Genomic DNA, 15,290 nt, shown 5'->3' on the forward strand with positions numbered 1-15,290 from the left:
TCAGAAAAATCTGGTGTCTGGTGTCTGCTGCAGCGGCACCAGACTCGCCGTAGCGGTCTCGCTGTAGCGAGGGAGAGATCGTTGTAGTGGGCGAGGGGACTTCGTGGTGAGTCGCCCCAGCAGACTGGTATCCGCTAAGGCGGACTCGCTGAGAATGTTGCCGCCGTAGCGACGAGACGAGAGTTGGCGTGAGGTGCCACAGCGGGCAGGCTCGATGCAGCGGGTAACCTTACCGCTGCAGCGAGTGTCGGGCAGTGTTTCCATATTTTCCTCAAATTAAAACCCTTGAACCCTATTATTTCCCTTCATCACTTTGTAAGCACACTTTGGGAAAATTAATAGCTTTTGGACTGAATCTTCTCGGAGGTAAGATCTTTGACCCTAGACTTCATCATTTACCTTCCTAGATCCTTAATCCATGCTTAGAATCACCTTTGAAATCAAAGTGGAGAAAATGAGTCTTATGATAAATTTCTTGAAATGAGTTTAGACTTCCTAAATGGATATTGATGGTGAAATTCACTAGTATGATCATAGAATTTGATGAATTCATTGTTGTTAAGCTTAATTCTTCCATTATTAGTGATTAATTTAAGGATTAAAGAATTAGGGTTCACACCCAAAATTTGGGGGTTTTGGTTTAAATCCAAATTAGACTTAATCTTGAGTTGTTTTAGCAATTAAATAGTGGGTTTGATCATCTAGAGCATGAATTGCATATTTCACCTTCCAATTTCCCATTTTACCCTTTTGGTCCGTTTCCCCAATTCCATGAGTTAAAATTTGACCTAGCTAGAAGTATAGCAATATGGGTATCGTTCTTCCTGATTCCTAATGTAGAACTCGAATATGTTTAGACTTTAAGTATTTAGAGGCGCAAAGAAAGGGCAAGGCTAAGGTGTGACGGTTCGTGGCTCCTATTTGACTCTCCAGGTAGGTTACGGCTTACCTTTTTTGTTAGACTTCGGTTAGCGAATCATATGTAGAGTTAGTGATTGTTGGAGAAAGCATGTAAACCTTTGTGTATGAAGTTTGGGATGGAATACTAGGTTGGTATTGTTGTTGGCTATGGCTTATCACCTTATTGTGTTCTATTGAGTTGTTGCTTTATTGTGAGTTATTGGCTTGTCGCCACGTGATTGATTCTTGAGTTGATGCTTAGTGATTAGCTTATAATTCGGAGAGCATATTTATCATGGTTGAGGTCGTTGGAAAGGAGAGTAAGGTTATGATATTGATATTATGATTGAGATATGTGTCCATGTGTGGCACCATTGATTCATATATTCTTGTTGGCATTGTTATCATGCATTCACTCAACATACATATATTGGGATAGGGTTGCGCCCCACAACACTTACTTAGATCGAGTTGCACGTACCGTAACATTGACTGGGATCGGGTTGCACGTTCCGCAACATTGACTATTAGATCGGGCTGTGCGCCACAACAAATATATGGACTTAGCGGTCCCCCATGGGTCATGATTGTCGAGGGGATGAGATATTTCGCCCGAAGCATGTGTATATCACTGTATTTGCATTGCATTCATCTCATATTTGCATATGGCATTGTGTTGGACTTGTTGGTTGATCTTTGGTGATACATGTACTTGATAGTGGTTCTTAAGATTGTGTTTCGGACTTATGGTGGATTTTGAGGAGATATGCTAGACTTGGTAACTTGGTATTGGATTCGATACTTTGGACTGTGTTGAGTTATATCTGATTGTGAGCATGTCTACTTTTTCAGTCTCTTTCTTATGCATATGTTATCTAACTATTGTCGGCCTATGATGCCTACTCAGTACCTGTTGTTGTACTGATTCTACCTTGCTGCATTCTTTTCTGAGTGCAAAGTTCAGGACCGGTTCGACTTTCTCGCTTCGTGACTGAGTCCTGAGGCTGTTTGATGAGCATTCCAGGGTGAGCACTTGGATGAATTCACTGCCCGGATGACTCTTATCTATTCCTGTCTTTATATTCTATCATTTAGATAGTTATTTATGGATATTTAAGACTTGTATTTCGTAGACATTATGTAGTGGCTCTTGTACTATTCAGACCAGATTTTGGGATTTAATGTATCTTCCGCACTTATTATATTTATCTATTTATGTTAGACTTATTATGTAATTCTGGGTGATTGGATTTATATTATTTATTGTTTGGTTGTGAATAAGGGACGGGTTTGCCTATCAAGGTGGGAAATGGTAGGCGCCCGCACGTTTCCCTAGTTGGGGCGTGACACCACCTTAGGGAAATTTCACGTTGAGCGATAACTTATTGACGTCTCTTCATTATCATCAATATTAGGTACTTGGACCTCCCCTGGGGACTTATTATTTCTATGTCTCTAGGCTCTGCTTGAGCAATTGCCTCCATATAATGATATTTATTCATATTTTTATTGAAGATTTTTATCTCTAGAACCGATTGGTCTACTGCATTTCAGGTGTGGCCTAGACTCATTTTCATCAACAGATTGTCTTATCAGGACATCAATTTGAATTGGAGCATTTGCAGCTGGAATATGAGATGTAGTAGCCCTTGAAAGGTTAGTAAATGCAATTGGCAGTTGATTTGCAATATTTTGCAAATAAATTATCTTTTGAACCGTTTATTCACATTGATTTGTCAAGGATCTAAATGAGGTGGAGATAATGCATTCTAGTCTATCTCTTTTCCAGTTGTTTATTTTCTCCCCTAATATTTAGAAAATTGATTCATCAAAATTATCTAGCTGCAAATAATCTCCTGTCATTTGTTTCAAATATTTAATAATAGAAGGAAATTCATAACAAACATGTATTCTCGACCTTCTTTAGGGACCCATCATTGTGTGTTGTGGTGGAGCAACTTAAGCATTCGCACATACAAAATTGTCACAATACAACTGTACTGGCAGTTGTAGTTCAATACAAAGCTTAGCTAAAAAACTGTCAACCAAGTGATGTCTACACTAGCAGCAACCATACTCATGTACTCTGCCTCTGCAGAGCTCCTGCTAACTGTGTGTTGCTTTTTGAATTTTTATGAAATCAAAGATTCACTTTTTCTAGCATTAGAACAGGCAGCCCAGTCAGAATCACAGTACGTAGTCACGGTACTTATGCTTCCTGTCTTGAAAAGAATCCGTAGACCATGAGCACCCTTCAAGTATCTGACCACGCTTAGTGTTTCATCCATATGTGAATGCTTAGACTTCTGCATGAACTGACTGAGCACCGGCACCGTGAAGCAGATGTCAGGCCTGGTAATAGTCAAATATGGCAACTTCCCATCAACTTTTGATAACTGAGGATATCATCCAACTCTGGATCATCGGTCCTTCCCACAAGAGAGTCATAATTCATAGTGGTGAGCTTCTAATTAAACTCTAAGTGTGTCACGACTGGTTTGCCCCACTCAATCCAACTTCAGAAATTAGCTCCAGCACATACTTCCTTGTAAAAGACCCTTTGGTGACCTTAACATCTTAACTCCAAGGAAGTATCTTAGTTGGCCACGTCCTTAAAGGCCTTTTGAAGTGTGTCATTTTCCTACTGAATCAATTCAGAACTGCTCCCAATGATAAGCAAGTCATCCATATAGATCAAGATGGCTACAATATCAGGCCCTGATCTTTGGATAAACAGTGAGTGGTCATAAGCACTTTGTTTGGTATCCTCCAGCTATTAGGGCATCCGTCAACTTAATATTCCATTGTCTTAAGGCTTGTTTGAGATCATAAATTGATTTCTTTCAATTTACAAACTCTTTTCTCCCCTTGATTATGAAAACCTTGTGGCAGTTAGATGTAAAGGAGGTCTCCTTGAAGGAATGCATTGCTTATATCCATTGGTGACAACTCCCAACTCTGAGCAGATCCTATGCTAATGAGAGGTCTAACATAAACTATTTTAGCAGCAGGGAAAAATGTGTCATGATAATCTAACTCTTCATGTTGATTATAACCTTTTGCTATAAACTTTGCTTTGTACCTCTACGTCACCATTTCTCTTGTACTTTATTTTATACACCAGCTTAGATCCTAGCCCACTTACTCGGGGGCAAGTGAACCAACTCCGAGGTTTTGTTGTCTTCTAAAACATTTGTCTCATGTTGCATTACCTGAATCCATCTATTATCTGCGGCTGCTTCTTTGAAGGTTTTGGGCTCAACATGAGTAGCGAAGGGCTGCACATAAGATTGATATACATGTGACAAAGTGTTGTAGGTCAGAACATTTGAAAGTAAGTATACAAAAAGTTGTTGATGGCTTCTTATTTGTCACGTAGTCTTTTAGCCGGATAGGAGGTTTCACAACCCTATTAGTTCTTCTCCCCTCTAGCTGAAGTCCAAAAGTAGGATCTACAGGAGCAACATGGACTGGCACCTGATCCTGCAAAGCTGGTTGATCCTGAGCTTGTAAAATCTCCTCAGTTTCTTGATCAACTGGAGTAACAGGGCTTTATACTGGAACATGCACCAGCACAAAGTACATCTTCTGCAAATTGATTACAAGTATCTAATATAGGTGGACAATCAGGGTATATACTGACTTCCTCTCCCTTCAAACCTTTGAAAGGTTACCCATCTTCCCTGTATGTCATTTAATAAACATCTTTAATGATATTAAGACTTTGTTATATATCTTAATTATTCATATTTGTTCAAACTCGTTAAGTGGTTGTAAACAAATAACAAAAAAACATTTAATAGTCAAGATCTGAAAAAATAAGACTCATATCTAAAAACAAGCAAACTTGATACTCCCTTTGTCCCAATTATGTGGCACAGTTCGAATTTCGAGAGTCAACTTTTTTAATTTGACCATGAATTCAAACATTGAATCTTTAAACTTTTTGAAAACAAAATTTACATATTTGGAAACTATATAAAAAGTACTATAAGTCACAATAGTTTACGGTCCAAAAAAAATGACATGAAAACTTTAAGGTCAAATAAAAACTCGTTTGAATTTCGAAATTCGAAAGGTGCCACATAAATTGAGACAAATAGAGTAATTAAGATCTAAATAATTAAAAATAAAACCATCATTAAATGCAAACAATGGAGGACTTATTAGTAACTTTTAACCTTCATTTGCTTAGAAGGATTAATCCGTAGCTATTTATAGTCTATAGGTACAGTCCCAAAATTATCGAAGAATCTCATTCCCACAAGCCACGAAATGTTTATTTGGGCTGGAAAAAGCGGATGAGTTGTATCAAAGACTAATATAAGCATTTTATACTTCTTTACAATAATAATAATCATAACCATGTGTCATTATGAGCAGTTCCAAAAAGTTCATTTCACCTATGTGTCCTTTTTTCTTTTTTGAGTGGGTTGTTCGGAAATATCTTTTTTATCTTTCGGTATGTTTTTTTCTTTTTCTCTTTCGATGGTTTGTTCAGTAAAAGGTTGAGAAAGATGAAAAGAATTACTCGTAGAAAAAAAAACAATATCATAAAAATTGGAACCAAGAAAAAGAAACTATCAAGATATAGGAATCTATGCAGAAGAAAAAAAAAGGAAACGAAATAATGCGATCTCATGCGTGTTTGGTACGAAAGAAAATGTTTTCCAACAAAAAAATTGTAAAAGAAGTCGTGTTCTTACTTTATTTCTAGTATTTGCTTAATAAGCACAAAAATATTATCCCAAAAACATTTATTCGTATCTAGAAAAATACTATTGGAGCGGGGTGGGTGGGGTGGAATGGTTAGGGGTGGTCAGGATGTGGGGGGAGAGTTTTGAGAGGCGATGAAGAAACAATAAACTTCGAATACCATTAATGGCACTTGTTTTTCCTACCTCCACGTGAAAAATTATTTTTCTTATTTTTTAAAAAATTAATTTTTCAAAATATTTTAACCAACCTAAAATAAAAAAATATTTCCCCATATGAAGAAAACAATGCCTTAAAAGGCTAACATTAGAAATATTGCTTTTAATTAATCAACCGAATATTGAACAGTATTATGAGCCATTGATTCAATGAATTTGGAGACGAATCGAGAACCTAATACTCTTAGCTATTTTATTATATGTGATACCTTGTTCTTATTTTTTCATTAAAAATAAATAACATATTTTTATATTTGAAAATCGCTTTTTATTTTTTTATCCTTTGTGAGAAACTTTTATAGCTATAAAAATATTATGAAATATTCAACATCACAAGATATAAAAAAAAAAAAAAAAAATCTTAAAAGCTATGTCATATAAATTGAAATAGAAAATTCGGTGAGACACCTCCTTCTGCCACTACTTTGAACAGAAAAATTCAAAGAAAACGAATCAATACTTTCTCTCAAATTAAAACGCAGTTTACACATGAAAATATTCTCCTAGTAGTTAATCTATATCTGTGCTTTTCGAGGGCTTTGTGGTAATCTCGTTGTTTTGTCTTTTGCGATTTGTCAAATGTTATCCAAAAATCATAAGATAGGGAAAGCAATTGGTTTAACAAGATCTCGGCTTTGCCAATTGAACTCAAATTCTTCTTCCTCGTGAGTACAACCATGATTTTGTCATAGTTATGAGATGTCAAATTTAGTCTTACAGCAACATAATTAGTTCACCAAATAAAGTTAACACTTTTAGTAGAAAATTTTCCCTCGAAAGGAACTGTTTTTTGTTTTTTCCCCTATTGTTGTTTCCTTCTGCATCTAGGGTTGAAGTAGAGAGAGGGGTATTTACCTTTTGGTTTAGCAATTAGGTGTAATGCTCTTAAAGGTATATTCAAATTTTAAATTTGATGAGTTTAACTTTGAAAATTTTAGACTGAACTTCGTGTACCTTGAAAATTATGAATATAAATTTAATATAAATCAAATTTTAATAATTTCACATATATACCTCTAGTGTATATCAAAATTACCGAACGAGCAGTCAAGCTACATCAGACTTTGAATGCCCTAACGAAAAATTCTCACCACCAAACTAGATTGCAGAGTTGCAGTCCAAATGTGATTTAAAGTACCTCTAATTTTCGAACACTCTTAATTTGTCTTATAACATAACCCTGGAATTCTTTGACTATATGCGGAACTCAAATTAGTTTGAACTCAAGGCGTAATGGATCGAAAGGACTTAACAAAGAGAGGATGTGACACAGACAGTCAAGCTGCAGTTTCACTTGGGATATATGACCAAACAAAAAATGCTTAGTAAGCAATTCATTTCCACTATCCCAAACCACAAAATGACTTAATGAACCTTAGAAACTGTGGAGCAGAATTCTTAAAAATGCATGCCACCTAATTGGTACAGCCATTTGCGGAAAAAAAGTTTCGAATTAACATCCAATAATAAATGCCCTAAATAAGACTCATTACCACTTTATGCCTAATAATTGTAGATACAAAAGAGCCAATTACGAGAGAGAGGGATAGAGACTTACAACCGGTTTGGCCAAGCTTCCACAATGCCAAAAATATTATTTTCTTAAAATACTTATTTTAGAGATTTCAGGTGTTCAACCAAGCTTTTAGAGAAAAAATAAATACTTTAAAGTCGTAGCAGAAACTATAATCCAGAAGCTGAAAAAAGTTTCTTTCTAAAATCACTTTCTGAATGCTTTGATCAAACACAAATTCTTATTCTAATTAATATTATCAAAAGTGTGTTTTAATTTAATTAATCAAGCACAAACTACTACTCTCTAATTAAAAGTATCTTTTCCAAAAACTAGAAATTATACTTTTCAAAAGAAGCAGAAATGAAAAGCTTGGTCAAACGAGACTTCTCGAGGAAGCAAGGGTGCTGAAGAACTATAAAAAGGCCAAGATATAGACCCAACTTCAGCGGTGATCATCTTTATCTCAAAAGTTGCACTATAACATCAGAAAGTGAAGCTGTTTTACCAGATTCAGCAGGATCATGCTTACAATCACCAGCAAAACGTGGCCGAATATATTGTAGATAACATGTTACTATTATTAACAAAGGCATACAGCATCAAGACTTCTCTAACCAGAAGGAGGATGAAAATCTAAAATCAAGGCTAGGTGATACCAAGTTTGTGTTTTAGCTCCATATGAAGATAAGTAAATTGTATAAATGTAACCAGACAAAGTACAAGTCTACATGTAACATAGACCATATGTACATGCCAAGTCTCCTGTAAAATGGATGGTAAAAGAAAATATACAACAGATAATAAACGAGAGCAGATGGTTTCAGAAACATGTCTTCCCTCAACGGACATACCCGCTGCCCTCAAGTTCTTCATCCTTTGGCTAGAAGCCTGGAAACATCGCGATATTCAAATATCAAACCAAACACCAAAGTTACAGGGAGAACCCTAACAGTAGCCCTCAAGTCAAAGTAAGGACAGGACAAGCTCAGCTACAAAGAAGAAATTCATAGATCCCAACAAAATCAGAGAACAAAAACATCAACCCAGAATATCCAGTAAAACTAACAAAGAGAACCAACACAAATTCCACCTCCTCATACATAAAGATGTGTGCATGTCAAAATTCATATCCACAGTCATCCCTTGATTTGGGGTCGATTCCTCAATCGGAATAGGGCTTATCCTTGTACCTGTAGAGAAGCTTCTTCTTCTTCGATGTAGGGTTGTCAAATGTCAACAGTATCTTACCGAGCTCAACAATCTTGAAGCTGCTGCTAACAACAGGTTCATCCGTTGGGGTCATCTTCCTAGGCTTCTGTATGTTAATAGTATATCCACTGCCTGTATTCGGCACATATTCAGCACTATATGTCACCTCCCAACCCAATACACGTAGCTCCCACACAATAATGCACTTCTGCAATCACAAGTTCAATAGTCACTAAGAAGATTAAACTGGTTTTTATTCTTCTAACAAGTACCAACTCTTGTGATACTTCAACAAAGTAGGCATTTGTTTCTCCATAGAACGGAAAGCGTAACTTATTTTAAATGCATTGTAACTTCACCTCATTTACAATGATCTCCACGGTCTGCTTTGTTGCAGGTTTTACAATGATCTCTGTGACTGGATCATTGAAAGTGAATTCAGGATTGCATTCACAGTAATCGACACTGAGGCCCCCATATTGAACAGGTACTTGCTCTGGAGATATATACCTGTGCCAAGCCAGTTATACAGACAATATTACTTCCACTTCTAGCACAAAGTTAAAAGTGATGGCCATAAAATTTTGCATGCAGAAATTTGATTCAAATTACAGCTAAAAGCTCTCACTTGTAAAGAGTTTCTGCAGTCTTTGATGGACCAGCAAATACGAACTTGCTTTTTGTTCTCTGGGTCATGAATGGGCTGATCATTGTGTAGAAAGCTAAATACCACCAAGGGACATTGATGAATACCTTCAAAAATCCAAACACGAACCGTTAACTTTGTGCAAGACTACAATATTTGAACTTCCCCCAAGCAAAAAAAAAAAAAAAGTGATGATCAAACTACCGAAAGAAACAATAACATCAACTAGCTAGTGCGTCCACTGGAGTCGAAAGGCAAACCCACAGGGAACTTCTCCGATATCCGAGCTATGGCACATGAGGCTACGAGAATGTCTTAAAAACAATAGATGTCAACTAACAACTCATCCTACATATAAACCTTCTTTGCCAGAAATCACATCATAAAGAAGTGCTTATCAGCACTATTTGGTAAATACACAAGCCAATTTAGACAATTTTCTACCAGCTAAAATCATCACACACAGAAAAGCTCCAAATTAAATGCAAAATATAGAAATGCCACATGCCAACAAAAGCATACACCAGTTGAATCGCCAATTAAATGGTAACAGTCACTCACTAAAGGACCATCATCATGGAAATGCTTCAAATGAATATATAATTAATTCACTTGTGTAGTAAATACCTGCTTAGCGACGAACTCAGGATAATTATCCTGAAGCAATTGCAAGGCCTGCCTAGTAGCAATTCGAAGCTCCCTTTTCCCTGGACCAGGAGAGTTCTTAAGATCACTAACTTGAAATATAGTATTAATTCCACCAGGATTGAAATCCAGCTTCCTTATACTTTTCTCCAAGAACTGAATTCGCCAACGTAAAAACTTGTTTCTCTTCTCCTCATCTCCAAATGTTTTGTTATACAATTCCTTATTCTGAAACTCCCCATACACATTATAACATACAGGGTGTCCTTCTTTGTCATGACCATCCATAAACACAACTTTTTCAAGATCATCTCCAAGATTTTCATCTACAAGTTCTTCGATGTTAAACTCTTTTCTCCATAAAATTGTGTTCTTTAACATAGCAAATGACTCCTTAACCTTGAAATCTCTAGCTCTAAGAAACTTAAGCAGAATCACATCACTCCTATCATCTTTCATTAGTGGCACTCCCCAAATAGATACTTCTTGAGGCAAATCAGTGATTTCTGTTGCTTCTTGGGTTTTCACTGGTGTTCCAGTAGTAAAGCTTTGATTTTTAATCCCTTCTTGAACAAGAAATTTCAGTTCTTCAAGTGCTTTTCCTTCAGGATCAGATAGATCTGAAGCTTTGTTGCTTTCTTCTTTAAATGAAACTAAAGATTCAGGGATCTTTTTTTTCACTTCAACTGGTTTAGATTTGTCAGATTCAGTAATAACACCCTCAGGTTCTTTCTCAGGTACAGTAACAGACACTTGTTCAGATGCAAGAACAGTTGGTTCTGGTGGAGGTTGAGTTAAAGGAGCTTCTGTTTCAACTACAGTAGTAACTGAAGAAGAGTGATGTTCTTCAGGTTCAGTTACTGATTCAACTTCAACTGAAGCAAGAGGTGGTTCTGGTTCGGGTTCTACTGATGGTGGTGGAGGTGTAGGTGGGGGTGGGGTATCTTCCTCAGGTGTGGCTGGTGGCTGGGGAGTATGTTCTTTATCAGCCATTATTGGCTTTGAAACAGCAAGAAAAGCAAATGGGGTTGAAGGAAATCAACAGTTCTTGAAATGGATAGTGATAGATATGAAAGGGAAGTGATGAGGATGGTGTTTTGGATGTAGTTGTAAGAGCGTAGAGTAATAGTGTGAGATGAGAAAGAGAAGTATCTTTCAGTTCATTCTAGAGAGAGAATCTTTTTGGACAGAAAGGAAACGGCTGAGCAGCGTGATGCAGTTTTGGTCGTGAGGTGTTGAGGTTAAGGGTTGATACTAGACACCAAAAGGGTTTTGGCCACTGGGTTTTTTTGTTATAATGTGAGAATCCTAGGTAACCCCATAAAACACTCATTTTTATATGTTTTATTTTATTTTTACTCCGATAAATATCTGAATATTAAGATGGGCATTAAGATTAAAATGACCGAATTTTTGAATCAGAATATACATCTGCATATTAAGATGATGTATTAAGATCAGAACAGTAATAATTAAGATTGTCTTCTTTTTTAACATCGAAATGTATGAAATTTGTCTTTACTTAAAAATTACTAATAAATATAAAATGTAATAAAATAAGAAATTAATTTAATTTTTATATCAATAAAATATTTTTAAAAATACATATAACGGTGGACGGCGGTAATGTCTAGCGATGATGATTGTGGGTGTATATTCAGAAGGATATTGGCTAATAGTGGTGTTGTGTGAAGTAGCTAGCGGTGATAATAGTTAGAAGTAGTGGTTCATGATGGTAGTTGATGGTAGCGGTTGTTAATGGGGAATGATAGTACTAGCTAAAGAGTGGTGGTGTGTGGTAAATGATAATGGTGGTTAGCGATTTGGTGGTGACTTATTGTGGTGATTGTCATAAGTGATTGGTGGTTATTGTTGTAACAGTGGTTGGTGCTGATGATAGTAAATGGTGGCTAGTGATGGTGACGACTATTATAGGATGGTCGGTGGCTGGTGGTAGTTAATAATGATTTGTTGCAGGGGTGATAGTTGATAATTGTGGGCTATGATGGTAATAGAGAATGGATGGAATTAGTTAACTGTAATCGTTGTAGATACTCTTGAACATGTTAGTAATAATAAAACTTTATTAAATATCTTAATCATTCAGATCAATTTAGATTCATTAAGTAGTTGTAGCATAAAAATAAAAAAAGCACTTTCCGCCTAAAAAAATAAATAAACGAACTTAAGAATAATTAAGATCTTCATTTACAAACAAATCTAAGTGGCGTGACTTGAGAGAAGATGTTAGGTGAACTGTTAACGTATGTTAGTAATCGAGTTAAACAAAAGTTGATATCGAAAACAATAAAGAGAGGGTGTTACTTAACCTTTTGAAGTAGAGAAAAGGCCATAAATAGTCTCTTATCTATGGGAGTAGGTCTAAAATAGTCCCTTAAGTATATACTTACCGGTTTTAGTTCTTTAATTATCCAAAAACTTATCAAATTTGGTCTCCGTCTATTTTTTTATACAAACAACGTACAAACTCATAAACTTTCGTGAGATAATCGTTAAACCATTTCTCATAACTATATTTCTCTCTCCCTGCTTCTTTTTCCTCAACTTCATTCTTTAACCTCAATTTTTTTCCTCAAGTTCTCTCTCGCGTTTCGTAACCGACGGAAAACCAACCTAGTCCGTCGGTTTTGTTAAAAAAACAAAAAATTAAAAAAAACCGATGGTGTCACATCGATTTTTTTTTTTTTTTTTGAAAAGTAAAGAATGAAATGTAGGAACTTGGAATCGAACCTGGTATGTTCCTTGGCATTAAAGGGCTTTGCCACTAGACCACTGATATTTTTTGTTCATATACTTACATTGATTTAATTTATACTGTTCTTCGCTCTAAAAACCGACGGAGTTCGTCTCTGTCGGTTTTTTTTATAAAAAAAAAACAAAACAAAACAAAACCGACGGACTCTATTGATTTATTTTAGAAAATAATTATATTTTTTTACACATTTTTATGCAAAAAATAACCGACGCAGTCCGTCGGTTTTCTTAAAAAAAAAATATTTAAAAAAATTATTGAAAAAACTGACAAAATCCGTTGGTCTTTCCGTAGGTTTTTTCCATCGATTTTTTTCCGTCGGTTTTTACCAGTTTTTTAGCAGTGTTTGAGAAGAATGGTTACAGAAAATTTGTGCCTGAGTTTGTCTTTTCGAATTTTAGAGACTCGAGAGAGACACAGGTGCGAGAGATGCTCTTTTTTTTTTTTTTTTTAAAAAAAAAAAAAAAAAAAAAAAGGAGGAACTTGAGGAAAAAGGAGTAGGGAGAGAGAAATATATGTCTGAGGAATGGTTTAACGATTAATCTCACGAAGGTTTATGAGTTTGTACGCTGTTTGTATAAAAAAATAGACGGAGACCAAATTTGATAAGTTTTTGGATAGTTAAAGGACTAAAATCGGTAAGTGTATAGTTAAGGGACTATTTTAGATCTACTGCCATAGATAAGGGACTATTTATGACCTTTTCTCTTTTGAAGTATATAGAAATTATATATTTAAGCATCTTCTAAAGAAAGTAAATAAATTCTTTTCTTTAGGGTTAGCCAAATTAAAAACGGAAATGGGCCAAAATTACCTCTAAACTTTGAGAAATAGTTTATCCATACCCTTCGTTATACTATTGGGCCAATTATGCCCTTACTGTTATATTATAGTCCAACTTTACCCCTAATCTAAACGGCCTGCCACGTGTCCTAATCCTAGACGCCCAACCTATTTCCCCCCAATAATTTCATCCGGATCAAATAATTCTCCGAATCTGACCCAAATGAAATTATTTCACCAACCCTGCTTTTGCTTATTTGAGACCCAAATAACACCCAAATACAATTATTGCAGGGCCGTCGCGTTTTTGGAGAAAAAAAGTGCTATATGATATATTAACATCATGTATTATACTGCACAATATGATAATCGAGGATGAGCGTGATCTTAATGCACCAATTCAAGATGGTTGGGAAGGTCCAACTCCAACAGTAGAAATAGTAGTAGATGAAAATTATCGATTTGAACAATTTTTAGCTCGACACAAAAAAATTAAGAACAAAGATGCTCATTTTGCACTTCGTAATGCATTAGTAGAGCATTTATGGGAGCAACGTGCTAATCATGGAAGTTGAATATTTATGTAGAAATTAAAATAAATTCTACCTTAATGTAATAGTATTTATTTAATTATATTTTATCAATGATTTCACTTTTATTTGAATTATCCATTAATATGTATAACGTATAATATTTGCTTACAATTTATATTATTTAAAATTTTATGGTATAAAATAATTTTATATTAAATGATTATATAACAAAGGATTATGAATTACATGGGATGGATATGTAAAAAAGCAAAAAAAAAGAAAGGATTTTTTTTATGAAATTAAAAATAAAATTTAAGTAAAATAATATAATATAAAAGAGAGAGAAGAATATAAAAGGAATATTCTTTTTTGGTGCAAAAAATGGTGCAATGGGTTGGAGTTAATTTGCACCATTTTGATGTTTGCACCATTTTGGTGCAAAAAATGGTGCAATGGGTTGGAGATGCCCTAAGTAGTGAACTGATCTTGTAACGTACCATTAACAAATACAGCCAGAGGTTTCCAAGAGATGGCATCTTCTCGGACAATCTTGCCTGACAATTCTGAACTATCGATTAATCTCCTCTCGAAACAAGGAATTACAAAATTTCTTTAAATTTGTGAACCACATGATTGACTAGATAAAAAGTTCAATCTCAATTCGGGTCATGAAGCTTCAACTTAGCTCAAGACTGCAAGGTAAAATCACTGAGTTCGACCATGTGATGAAATCCCTAGCAAAGCTCAACTTCAGTGAGTTGCTCCTTGACTCTGTAAACATAAAAACGCTGCCTTCGATCAAGCCAAGATTAAAACGTTCACTGAATGATGTTTATATGAAACATGTTTCATTCTTTAGAATGAAAACAAACCATATAGAATGCTCTTCAATTGGATTCTTTTTAACTAAGTCATTAACTAAAGCTCCATTGAAGTTCTTCATTTTTCCGATCCACGAAGTGCTCTTACAGAATAGTTATACCACTGATAAAAAAGATATATAAAAGAAGATAATTACAGTGACATTGAAATCTCAGCTAAATGATAAAAGGATTGTATTTGGGTGTTATTTGGGTTTGAAATAAGCAAAAACGGGTTGGGTGAAATAATTTCATCCGGATCGGATCCGGATAATTATTTGATCTAGATGAAATTATTACGGGGAAATGGGTTGGGCAACTAGGATTAGGACACGTGACAATCCGTTTAGATTAGGGGTAAAGTTGAACCATAAAGATAACGGTAAGGGCATAATTAGCCTAATAGTATAATGAAGGACGTGAATAAATCATTTCTCAAAGTTTAGGGGTAATTTTGACCCTTTTCCGATTTAAAAATTCAGGACAGAAAG

General features: G+C 35.3%; 1 protein-coding gene across 1 annotated transcript; it reads right to left on the reverse strand.

Moving 5' to 3' along the window:
* Nucleotides 1–8,031: 8,031 nt before the first annotated feature.
* LOC132034273 (patellin-3) lies at nucleotides 8,032–11,119 on the reverse strand. Its single transcript, XM_059424574.1, has 4 exons — nucleotides 9,833–11,119; nucleotides 9,188–9,312; nucleotides 8,919–9,069; nucleotides 8,032–8,767 (listed from the first exon to the last, which is right to left on the reverse strand). Exons 1-4 carry the CDS (start codon nucleotides 10,841–10,843, stop codon nucleotides 8,513–8,515), a joined length of 1,542 nt encoding a protein of 513 aa, XP_059280557.1. The 5' UTR covers nucleotides 10,844–11,119; the 3' UTR covers nucleotides 8,032–8,512.
* Between the last annotated feature and the right edge of the window lie 4,171 nt (nucleotides 11,120–15,290).

The sequence above is a fragment of the Lycium ferocissimum genome, chromosome 10, assembly GCF_029784015.1.
Source record: "Lycium ferocissimum isolate CSIRO_LF1 chromosome 10, AGI_CSIRO_Lferr_CH_V1, whole genome shotgun sequence".
In the NCBI taxonomy this organism is placed as follows: domain Eukaryota; kingdom Viridiplantae; phylum Streptophyta; class Magnoliopsida; order Solanales; family Solanaceae; genus Lycium; species Lycium ferocissimum.

Bases quoted from the DNA above. Each gene is read 5' to 3' on its own strand.
- LOC132034273 (XM_059424574.1), bottom strand. From the start codon at position 10,843: ATGGCTGATAAAGAACATACTCCCCAGCCACCAGCCACACCTGAGGAA. The intron at 9,313-9,832 runs GTATTTACTACA...GGATTTTTGAAG, and splicing joins CTGAGTTCGTCGCTAAGCAG to GTATTCATCAATGTCCCTTG. The intron at 9,070-9,187 runs GTGAGAGCTTTT...GGCTTGGCACAG, and splicing joins ACTGCAGAAACTCTTTACAA to GTATATATCTCCAGAGCAAG.